This window comes from Sus scrofa, chromosome 8 (genome assembly GCF_000003025.6).
Source record: "Sus scrofa isolate TJ Tabasco breed Duroc chromosome 8, Sscrofa11.1, whole genome shotgun sequence".
NCBI lineage: Eukaryota > Metazoa > Chordata > Mammalia > Artiodactyla > Suidae > Sus > Sus scrofa.
Genome location: NC_010450.4, coordinates 67021737 through 67034308, shown reverse-complemented (window position 1 = coordinate 67034308; position 12572 = coordinate 67021737). Strand labels below are relative to the sequence as shown.

The 12572-nt window shown below is 37.4% G+C and overlaps 1 protein-coding gene across 1 annotated transcript; it reads right to left on the bottom strand.

Moving 5' to 3' along the window:
• On the bottom strand, positions 5375 to 10417 carry PRR27 (proline rich 27). Its single transcript, XM_021100540.1, has 2 exons — positions 10370 to 10417; positions 5375 to 5833 (listed from the first exon to the last, which is right to left on the bottom strand). Exons 1-2 carry the CDS (start codon positions 10415 to 10417, stop codon positions 5375 to 5377), a joined length of 507 nt encoding a protein of 168 aa, XP_020956199.1.

Below are 12572 nucleotides of genomic sequence, written 5' to 3'. Positions count from 1 at the left end.
TGTTTCTAAATGGGAGTGTTTATTTTGTTCATCCTGTTTCAGTTTTATCATTGCACATTGGATATATTTATTCGGCAGATAACTTTTCTTTTCAACTCAATTTTTAAGAACAGGATGAATCACATATACAGAATGATAGACCATTGGAATTCTGAATTTTGTCTTACTTGGCAAGAAAGTGTCCGCGTCCTGTTTGGGAGGCAGAGTGAAATGGACGTGTTTTAACCAGTGAGGCGAGGTGTGGAGATATATGCTATGTATTCACAAGTCTAGTTTTCCTTAGCTACCCTTATTATTACATTGGGGCCATGTGACTGCCTATTAAATAATGGAAGATGAAGAGAAGTGATAAAACCTCTTTCAGTCTTGGCCATAGAACTTTCCTTGAAATCTTTCACCTCTTCTCTTTCCCCTATCAGCTTAGATAAAAACAAAGTGTTTTATGATGGTAAAGCCATATGGCAAAAAAACTCAGATTTTTGTTTCGCTCTTTGAAGCCAGTGCCATAGCAGAACTAGCCAACTTCCACTGGGCTGTGGTGTAATTGAAAAATAATTATTGGAGTTCCCTTGTGACACAGTGGGTTAAGGATATGGCATTGTCACTGCAGTGGTTTGGGTCACTGCTGCAATTCAGGTTTGATCCCTGGCCCAGGAAGTTCCATAGGCCATGGGTGTGGCCAAAAAAAAAAAAAGAAAAATAATTATTTATTGGGTTAAACTGCTCAGATTTGGGGGTTCTATATTATAATATATTATAATAATAACCTTGTTTTAAGTAACATTTGAGATAAGAGCTAAGATAAATAAAACATGAAGTCATAAAAGAAATGGAAGTCTCATCACCAGCGGTAAAGATTAGGCATTAATTCTGATATGGACATCATGCAGCTCTTGAGAGTTATGAAAGTGCATGATCTGACTTAGGGTTTAAAGGCTTAGGATTGGAACAGATGCTGGATAGACAAGGGTGTTTGCAGAGGCATCAGTTAAGAAGTGCTGCTGTAGTACTGCAAGCCACAAATTATGGTGGTTTTAGCCATATGGTAGCAATGGAAATGGTAAGAATTTGTTAGATTCTGTTTCTAATTCAAAGGTAGAGCTGACAATATATACTGACATCTTGGATGTGATTTATGAATGAAAGGAATGGGTAAAGGATGACTCCAAGTTTTGTGCAGTAATTTCCCAAGATGAGAAAGAAACAGCCAGAAGAAATAGCTTCCATGTCTTTACAACATGAAAGTTAACAGTTCAGTTTTTGCTCCTTCTTGGAAGGCTCAGGAATAGATGAAACTAAATATTTTTCAAGCCCACTAGTTAAAGTAGTTTTCTGGTCAGTGCTGAAAAATTACACTGAAATTAACACAAACTTATTTTAAATATTAAATTCTCAAAAAATCAAATTTATTTCTTCTTAAGTTCTTTTTTTAAGTGAAAAATAGACTGATTTTCTTATTGAGTCTGAGTATTTCTTAGTTGTGCTGGATGGAGGTGGGTCATGTATTTAGCATTCGCATATATTCTCATTCTTAGTGGAGGTTACATATTTAGGAAGTAGCATTTTAAAACTGTGGGTTGAGAAAAAATATACCATAAACATCTTTTGTGTATCAATTTAGTCCAAAGAAAAACTGTCACAAATCAACCAATATGGTGAGACTGACATTTTTAATGTAACAGAATGAGTCTTTTTTTTTTTTTTTTTTTTTTTTGGTAGCTTTCACTGGTTTCTGTACCCATTATTCCTGAAAAAGGAAAATAATATATTAGTTTTGTGTAAAAAAGACCTAATTACTTGTGCTATAGAAAACTGCTTTTGTTGCTTTACAATTAAGGACAATATCTAATGGTGACCTACAAATGCGCACTACAATTAAAAGACATATAAGAGAGGACTTCCCGTTGTGGCCCAGTGGTTAATGAATCCGACTAGGAACCATGAGGTTGCGGTTCGATCCCTGCCCTTGTTCAGTGGGTTGATGATCCGGCGTTGCCGTGAGCTGTGGTGTAGGTCGCAGATGCGGCTTGGATCCCGTGTTTCTGTGGCTCTGGTGTAGGCTGGCAGCTACAGCTCCGATTCAACCCCTAGCCTGGGAACCTCCATATGCCGCGGGAGCGGCCCAAGAAATGGCCAAAAGACAAAAAAAAAAAAAAAAAAAAAAAAAGACATATAAGAGAAACAAGCTTGTTTTCCTCTATCTTGTCCATATAGTACGTTCTTTAACAGTTACTTTAAAATTATAATGCTAATTAAATAGTATGATTTATTTGCATGTGGATGTTGGGTTTACATCAACAGTATCCTGATGCTGAATGATTTGGAGGAGAATTACTTCTCTCCCATAAGAGAATTTGCCTTTAACTGTTGTAAATTAAGTAATTAATATAGTAGGAAATGAAATGCAAATGCTTACTAAACATGTGAAGTGTTAAATTTATGGAATATCTTGAACAAATTCAAGGATAATTTGAACAACAAAGAAGAATCAATATCCTTTCATGTAACAGTAAAATAAATAAAACCCCAAAGAATATCACAGTAAGCAGGGCTCAACTCAAAATTTAAGCCTTTTCATCTCCTTTGTAATAGCTGCTATGAGAAGCACCACGGCCAAACAGTAAGTGGTATCAAGTTTGTTTTTCAATTCTGCCTTAAGTACCAATGCCACCTCAGTAGAAATGCTGATTTGGTTGACAGTCAAATAAAGCCTTGCAGTTTTCCTGTCCAGTGAATATTTCTGACAATAAAATTGTGAAAAAGTAAAAACAGGCTTTGGAAGGGATAAAGGAATGAGAACTTGGAATGAGGGAAGCAAGTTTTTTGTTTAGATGGCTAAGAAGGATGGGATGACTCCATTCGAGCTTGTTGACTGTGCCTTTCTTCCCAGGACAGTGTGTGATGGTGGGTGGGAGGCAAGGCTGGGGTGGTGGAAAGGCCAGGAGAGGAGATTTGGGATCTAAATGGTCTCTTTGTTTGTTCTCTGAAACAGTGCCTCTCAGTGTGGGCTAAGAATAATGGTTGAATAAATAACATACAGAATGATCTGTGAGAACCTTAACAAGGGTCTTGCTCATCCATAATTCAATCACCTTCCCCTTGTGGAAGTTTCTTCCCTATGTTGACCTCTGTTATTTAAAATATCCAAGTCATAATCAATTTGGATCAATGTGAGCAAGAACTGTCCAAAAGTTGCTTGTTTGTTACACAGGACATGAGTTCCTAATTTCAGAAATCTGAGGAACAGACTAGCAGTGTCTCTCCATACCCCACTTTCTCATTTTCATTTAGTAAAAATAGATTCAAAAGGAGGTTCAAATGATGAGATTCTGTCTATTTAATATATGATTTTTAAATCTCATGATCATGCGTGACTTACAGAGATAAACACATGGTGCTCTCTTCTCTTTCTTTTTTGTACCTAAAAAAAAAAAAGATCTATCATAAATGATAAAATGTATTTCATTTCATAGTATTGAACATATATTTTTTTTGACCACACCCATGGCATGTGGAAGTTCCTGGGCCAGGGATGGAACCCACACCACAGCAGCAATATGAGCCTCTGCAGTGACAATGCCTGATTCTTAAACTGCTGTGCCACAAGGGAACTCCCCAACATATCTTTTCTGAAAACATTTAATCTCTAAGAAGTTGTGCCCTGGTGATTTCTTTATAGCTCATATTTATAATTCTCTATGTTGACATCAGACTTAGCTCTTGGAAACAGAGAATAGGTCAAAATCTCCTTTCAATGAAAGTCTTTAATAAATTCCTTTGGCTATAGGAATCAGTCTAAGATAGTTAGCTGTGTTTTCAAGGCCTCTTTTTATCAAGTCTTATTTCTTCTTATTCATACTTTCTAAAATTTCTCCCTACCCCCATGTGAGCCATGAACTACAGGTGGGTATATACTGGTAGAGGGAGAGTGCTTTGTGTCAAAGAAACCTACTGAAGGGACATGTTAACGTGTGGAGCATTGGAGAATAAGCAGGGGTCTTCAAACCTCTCTGGATCAATTCCAAGTAACCATTTAATTTGATCCTGATCCCTATCAGGGACAAGGGAACAGGAAGAAATGATTGTACTTTCTCCTAGGAAACAACTACTAGGAGTATTCAATTAGTAGCAATTTACTTTATAAATCATTCACTGTTGGATTTAACCTCCCATTTGTCTTCAGCCTATGCCCAGGGTTCAAAGAATCTTTGATGTGTGTTGGAATCCCACTTTCCCTTTTATAAAAGAGTCACATCTAAAACTTAGGGACAAAGTGCTTCTACATATTTTTCAAAAAAAATCATTCTTTTTAAAGTTTTACTCTAGGTCAAGATGAGTAACAGAAACTGAATTTACCCTTTGCCCAGAAACAAATTTAAGAAATACTAAAAATACAAGAAACAGTAATTTCTCAAGATCTGAGCATCAGGCTATGAAGAAGAGCTATCCCTGAGAGACAGGAAGCAAAGGCAATGGACTCTGATTGTTCAAGTTCACTGCATGGATTATTTCCAGACCTGAGTGAAGGGAGCTGGAGCTGGGAGCTCAGGAAGACCAAGATGGCTGAAATTCACAGGGAAGAGAGTCTGATGGAAAGAGAGGGACACAAAGACATAGATGCAAAGATCTCACAAGGTTATCCTATGTTCACAGCAGCATTATTTACATACCCAAGATAGGGAAGCAATGGACGTGTCCATCCATAGATGAATGGATAAGAAAGATGTGGTATATATGATGAAATATTACTTGGCCATAAAAAGAATGTGATTCTGTCATTTGCATGACATCCAGTTCAGCAATTAAAATGTTCATCAAAAAAAATGAATGGGTAAAAAATTACAATATGTCCATTTTATCCTATATTACTTTGCAAAAATATGACTGAACTATTGATCTGTATAATTACATGAATAAATCTCAAAATAATTGTGCTGAGTTTGAGAACCAAACACAAAACAGTCTATACAGCATGTGATTCTGCTTACAAAGAATTCTGGAAAATGCAAAACAATCTGTACTGACAGAAAATAGATTGAGGACAGGAAAAAGCAGGTGGGATTATTAATAAATAATGGCAGGAAACTTCTGGCTTTGGTAGATATATTCATTAACCTGGTGGTTTTTTTCCATGGATGTGTGTGTGTCTATATGTCAAACTATATATATGTGTCAAAACTTATCAAAGTATACACTTTCAGTATTGGTAGTCTGCTGTTTGTCATTGAATCTCAGTAAAGCTGCTCAAAATATGTGAGCCGATATATGTTTGCTTGTGCAGAAACTCCTTCCTTCCGGCTCCTGCAAATCTCATGCGTTGCGGGAGGAAGACTGAGGCGACCCACCTGGTCAAGAGAAGCAGCCGGCTGAGGTTCTAGGGCCGCAGGGGTGCAGCTGCAGGTTCAGCTTCATCAGGCTCAGTCACAGCAGGCAGAGCCAGGTCTGGGATAGTGGGTGGGGGTGTAGTAGGAGGGGCAAGAGGCATAGCTATGTAGAGTTCAGCTGCGGTAGGTATAACCTTTTCATCTGGGAGAAAAGGCCCCCTGCTTCTGCTGGAGGAAGGGACATGGCTGAAAGCCCCACCAGGAGGAGGATGACGCGACAACCAAGAAGGCATGGGAAAATTAGGAATGCGGTAGAGGGGGGCTCCAGGAGCACCGAGGATCCAGGCGTAAGGGGGGATCCCTGTATCAGGGTCAGGATTCCCAGGGTAATGGGGGAGATTCTTCCTTGGAGGAGAGACAGGAGGGGTGAATTCACTTTCTGGCATGGGGTAAATAATATCCAGAGATGGGTTAATTGGGTAGCGACGGCCATGAATGTCTTTGTGATCCTGAAGGAGAGCAAAGAAGTTAATGCTGATTACCTCTACCCTATCTACGTATTACTTATGTTCTGACTTGACGTTATACAATGAGTGAAGTTTATTTTTTTTACTTTTTTTTTTGTCTTTTTGCCATTTCTTGGGCCGCTCCCGCTGCATATGGAGGTTCCCAGGCTAGGGGTCAAATCAGAGCTGTAGCCAACGGCCTATGCCACAGCCACAGCAAAGTGGGATCCGAGCTGCATCTGCAACCTACACACAGCTTAGGCAACCCTGGATCCTTAACCCACTGAGCAAGGCCAGGGATCGAACCCGCAACCTCATCGTTCTCGTCGGATCCGTTAACCACTGAGCCACGACGGAAACTCCGAGTGAAGTTTATTTTTGTTTAAGAATTCCACTTGCGTCTCAACCTCAAGGCTAATGTGCTCGTATCGTCTTTGAAGCAGGCACTAATAATTTCTTAAGAAGTGGAATAAGCCCCCATTCCGAAAGAAGTATTTTGTGTGTCAGCAAATTGGAGTGTCATAAACTGCGCAGTAGGCCAGCCTAGGCCAGGACAAAAATAGACGAAAAGAACATGCACTATTATTGAAAATGGAAGAGATGGAAGATTTCAAGCTTTGCTAGTGATTGTTAGTTTTTAATTATCTGTGCAGGGGTGGGTTGGTGGGGACAGAGTGGTCAGATAGTGAAACAATTTATTTTCAATTTTAGAATGTGCACGTTCTTTTCGTCTATTTTTGTCCTGGCCTGGGCTTACTCCTCCTCTGCACTGTCCCCCGCTGCCCTGCCCCGCCCCTCCCCCATCCCCAGCCCAGTGCCCTCAGGACTCTCCAGGTCTCTGAAGGGCCTCAAGGAAGCCCTCACTGAGTTATACCTCTTCTAGCTCCCTCGGAACTCTTTTCACCCTGCCTCAAAGCTTCTGCTTGGAGCCCAGGCATCTCAAATTGTTCCGAAGAAGGCAAGGAGACTGCATGTGGATGATGTCTACTGCCTTTTTCTTTTCCAATTGAGATATAATTGGCTATAGTAAATAACACTGTCTCCTGTATTTACCAGTTGCATAGAAGAGTTCCTTAGTGGCTCAATGGTTAATGAATCCAACTAGGAACCACGAGGTTGCGGGTTCCATCCCTGGCCTCACTCAGTGGGTTAAGGATTCAGTGTTGCCCTGAGCTGTGGTCTAGGTTGCAGACGCGGCTGGGATCCCACGTTGCTGTGACAGTAGGCTGGTGGCTACAGCTCCCATTAGACCCCTAGCCTGGGAATCTCCATATGCCGTGGGTGCGGCCCTAGAAAAGGCAAAACAAACAAACAAAAAAACCCAACAAAACAGTTGCAAAGAGAGAAGATCTTTAAAATTTTCATCCTGAGAAAAAATTGTAACTATGTGTGGAAATGGATATTAACTAATGGTGATGATCATTTCAGAATATATACCACTGGCTTTTCATATTTAATTTTCCCTGTTGTGTTTGCTTTTTAAAGGAGACAATTATTAATGTTACTAATGCATTTACTGTTACATTTCACATGGGATTTTTAGTAGAAGGACTTCCTCATTCTCCTTTAACTGCTCTGGGTTTGTCTATTACATGTGTGGAAAATTGTCAGGGAGGTCACAACCTTATGTAAGAATTTATGGAAAATTAATTTCTTGGTCTCACTACATGAAGATTTGTTTCCTATCATACATTTGTCAGTTTTATGAGCAAATTTGGTATGTGTTTGTTTATACATCAAGATTCTAGATTCTTGTATTCATTGCATGGTCTAATTATAATTCAAGAAATTAAAAATTTGCATAACAGAAATATAATTTTAAAATATAATAAGCAATATTTAACATTTCTTATCATGTTTCTTTTAATGCTAACCATAGTATCCATGAGGATGAGGGTTCCATCGCTGGCCTTGCTCAGGGTGTTAAAGATCCGGCATTGCTGTGGCTGTGGTGTAGGCCGGCAGCTTCAGCTTCTGTTCAGCCTATAGCTTAGGAACTTCCATATGCCTCAGGTATGGCCCTGAAAAGCCACAATAAATAAATAAATGAATAATAAATAAAAATGCATCTTTATATAGGAGTTATCTTGTGGCACAGCAGGTTAAGGATCCAGTGTTGTCACTGAAGTGGCTTGGGTCGCTGATTGGATCCCTGGCCCAGGAACTTTCATATGCTGGCGTGGACAAAAAAAAAAAAATGTATCTATAAGGATGAGCATATTTACATTTATACATCCTGTAATTGTTTATTCATACTGATATCCAGTTTCACTGCCTATTCATTAGGTAAATACTTTTAAATGAAAAGTAATTCTATAAATAAAGTTTTATATCATAAAAATGAATCATTGATAAAAAAGGCAGCATTTTCCAACAAGCAGGAAACTGAGTCTGTGTTTATAAATAGTGCCTGTTATTTACAGTTTAACTTGGAATTCATGTCAAGAAAATAACTCCATCAATTGGTTAGCATTAAAAGAAACGTGATAAGAAATGCAGCTTTAGGGAGTTCCCGTTGTTGTGGCTCAGTGGATTTCCACAACGGGAACTTCCTAAAGATGCATTTTAAAATGAGACCATCACAGCAAGAGAAGAGAACATGTTCCAAAATTACTTTCTTAAATTACCGGCAAAGCCTTCCGGTATTCATCACTTAGTTTGCTGAAGTAAAGTTAGTACGACATTGCCATACAGTTTTACAGAGGCGTGAGGAAGAAACCTGTGCATGGCAAAAATTTTATCACACTACAGAGGGAGTACACTTAATGCTTCTGCTCATTGAAAAGAAATAAAGACCTTACAGTTGAAATATATTGAACCCAAATATATTGTTTCTCTCAATTAAGAAGAGAGTAATAGTACTAATATTTTAACAGCAATGGTAGTCACAAAATTGCATTGTACAAAATCGGGTTTTAAAATGTAAAATATGCTTTAAAGTAAAAGCAAATATATTTATACCTAAATGAAAAGAAAAAAATGTTTTACCTCATCAATGACATGGAAACGCTTCTAAAACAAAAGAAAAAAATTTACTTTGGTTATTTATTGAAAAACATCTGTATCTGAATTTTATATTACAGAAGAATTAGTACTTTATTTTTAGTATAGTTAGTTTCTTTTTGAGATAAGAATCACTAGTATAAATTATTTGTTTATTGTTATTATCATTATATGTTTTTGACCTAGACTATTGTCCTAGGAAATTTTACCTTAGCTGATGGATTTTGGTTTATAATTTTCTAGATGTACATAAATCTTACCATCTGAAGGATCATTCAGTCTTACTCATTTATCTGGTTTTGCTGTTCTCTTTCACCTCTCAGGTTTTATTTGCATTCTGTGTGTGTGTGTGTGTGTGTGTGTGTGTGTTTGTAGTTTGCCATTGCAGAATGACTATATGTCCACTTGTTCTCCAGTCATGCTTCAAATTCTTTCATGAATTGCTCACAGATTATCCAACATGGAATGAGATAAGGATGGCAGAATAGTGTAGAAAAGTCATCATTTACTATTTTAAGCCTTAGTTTAATTCAGGTGATTTTAGGAGATTGATAAGTATCTTGACATTTGCAAAGATGATGATAATAATTAGTAATGTCAGTTAGTAACTGGATAATAATTGTTAATAATATCAGATAAATTTGAGTTCCTACAATATCCTAGGTACTCTGCTAAGTGTATTACATAATTGTCAGAGTTAATAGTCAAAGCAATCCTATGAGGTAGATGTCATAATTTTCTCCTTTTTACAAAAGAGAATATTTAATACACGCTTTGGCTAGGGTTAAGGATTTTCAGCTATTTCTTATATTAGAGGCTCATCTATTTACACTACACTGATGGTCATTATTTCCATTTACTTTATATATTTATTTATTTAGTTAGTTAGTTAGTTAGTTAGTTATTTTAGGCCATACCTGTGGCCTATGGAAGTTCCCAGGCTAGGGGTCCAATCAGAGCTGCAGCTGCTGACCACAGCCACAGGCACAGCCACAGCAATGCAGGATCTGAGCCGCCTCTGCAACCTACACCACAGCTCAGGGCAATGCTGGATCCTTAACCCACTGAACAGGGCCAGGGATCGAACCTGCATCCTCATGGATCCTAGTCAGGTTCATTATTGCTAAGCCACAGTGGTAACTCCTGTCCATTTATCTTAACTCCATCCAATATTCCCTGTGACTACATAAATGCCTCCAGCAATGGGACTGCACTATCAGGGGAAGCCTAATCCAGGTTTCCATAATTTGAAGACGTAAACTATTAAGATTATCTACATGGGATTCTAGTTCCCTATAATTTTATCCTCCTTAAGCCCACTTAATTTCTGAACTCATCTCTTTTCCTTGCTGTTTACCCATTTCTAGATCACACTTTATTATTGTGACTTTCAAAATTTCTTTTGAAATGTTTGATGCAACAGGCCTCATGACTATTAACATGTCTCTCCGCTGCATCTATCACTAACATGAATCCCTATCTACAATTATTTAATGACTGTACTATTGATGCAATTTAAAAAATCCATCTACTCACCTTTGCAGAAGCAACATACATGAGGCAGGCCCAAAGCAGAAGCTTCATTTTGATTGACTCTATGAACATTAGTATTGTAAAGAGATTGCTTCAGAAGATAGACAAGATATTTTATATTTCTTTTTAGAGAATAGCAAACGAATATATGGCTTTATTAGTCTAACTAGGAAGACCATTCACAGAAAATGTGGTCTGACTATTTAACCACTGTCAGCATTACCTAACAGGAATAAAACTAAAGCCAAAATTATCTTTGTTGGCAGATGTCTTTTAACAACTTACTGGCTTCTGGCTAAACTTCTTGAAGTGGAAATCACCTTCTTTACCTACCAAGGGATAAAATTTGCAATTAATTTGTCTTGGAGGGCTTACTAGGAAATAAAATTGCTTCAAAATAGCCATTCTATGGCTGCTTTATTAAGATTTTCTTTTTATGGATTCACTGGGAGCATGGAATTTTTCACTTGGAAAAATTCCAGTCTTAAAGCTGTCATCACCATGTGCTATAGCGTAAATATTAAGGCTCTTGATCACCATTTTTTCCCTCTGTCTCTGAAAATAGCGGGGCAGGCATATATTCGGAGTGTGTCTCGAATAGGCTCAGTTTTCTTCAGAGATTGTAAAAGCAATCTCTACTTGGTTGATTGTTAAAGTCTATGGCTTCTTCTTCAAAAATGCCAATCATCTCCACTCTTTTTTTTTTTTATAGAAGAAGCTTTTATTTTTTTATTTATTTTTTATTACTCAAATGAATTTATCACATCTGTAGTTGTATAATGATCATCACAATACAATTTCACAGGATTTCATTCCACTCTTAACCAAAAAAAAGTGCATACATTTTTATAACATTATTTAGTACCTCAAAAAAAGAAAAAAGAAATGCTTAATAAGAATAGTATCAGTTTCATGATGTATTGCTAAATGACTATTCAGATTTTCAATGTAGCCAAAGTATTTAATGGGTTAGTTCTAAGTAGTTGATGACATTTTAAAAATAATTATTTCCATAATTTAATTTTATCTCTGTAGTCTGTAATTTTCTATGTGAAGTGAGGATGTATTCCTTGAATGCCAAATGTATTCTAATAACCAGAAAGAGTTTTCAAGTTTTTTTTTTTTGATGAGACAGGAAATGCTTTCCTGCCTAATTCTTAAAATCTAGGCTGGGAAAATTATATTCTTGGAAGACGGCCTGGAAGTTATCAAACAAATTTTTAATTTTAGGTAAAGCTGCTTATTTGTTTGACATGATTTTGATCAAATATTGAATGGTCTTTGCTATAATGCTTTTTGGTATTGTACAACTTTTTTTGGAGAGATCCTTTAAGAAAAAGACTAACAGGTATATTATTGCTATTGTCTTTATGTTGTAAAGACATACAGGACAAAAATCTATGCTTCATTCTCTTTCTCTATAAGCAGTACTGGAGACATTCCTGACAGGTTCTAGTACCTAGGTTTTCCTTAAACTATTAGTATATTTTTATGTCATAGATACACTGATATTATTCATTTATGTCTGTATTTTTTTAATCATTTTATATATATTTATATATTTTTCTACTGTACAGCATGGTGACCCAGTTACACTTACATGTATATATTCCTTTTTCTCACATTACATGTTCCATCATAAGTGACTAGACAGAATTCCCAGTGCTGCATAGCAGGATCCCACTGATAATCTATCCTGACGGCAACATTCTGCATCTGTCTACCCCAAACTCCTAGTCTTTCCCAGTCCCTCCCCTTCCCCCTCGGCAACCACAAGTCTATTCTCCAAGTCCATGATTTTCTTTTCTGTGGAAAGTTTCCTTTGTGCCGTTATTTTATTTTTAAAAATTTTTATGGCCACATTTGTGGCATGTTCCCAGAGCTGCAGCTGCCAGCCTATGCCACAGCTCACAGTAATGCTGCATCCTAATCCCCTGAGTGAAGCCAGGGATTGAACCTGCAACCTCACAGGACAATGTTGGGTCCTTAACCCACTGAGCCCCAATGGGAACTCCACTGTTATTGTTTATTTCTTGGTTTTGCATTTATTTTTTTCTTTGCCTACCAGGAATTTCAGAGTCAAATATCGTGCCCATTTTTAGAACTTTCTAGGGCATTATGGCACCTCAATCAGGGGGCTGACTTCATCTCTAGCTTTATCTTATTTTCCTTAGTCTAATATCTCTCTCAGAAATATTTGCAACTT

What these genes read in the sequence shown, in the direction of transcription:
- PRR27 (XM_021100540.1), bottom strand. Translation starts at nt 10,417, where the DNA reads ATGAAGCTTCTGCTTTGGGCCTGCCTCATGTATGTTGCTTCTGCAAAG. An exon ending in TGTATGTTGCTTCTGCAAAG is followed by an intron (nt 5,834 to 10,369) that starts GTGAGTAGATGG and finishes GCTCTCCTTCAG; the next exon opens with GATCACAAAGACATTCATGG.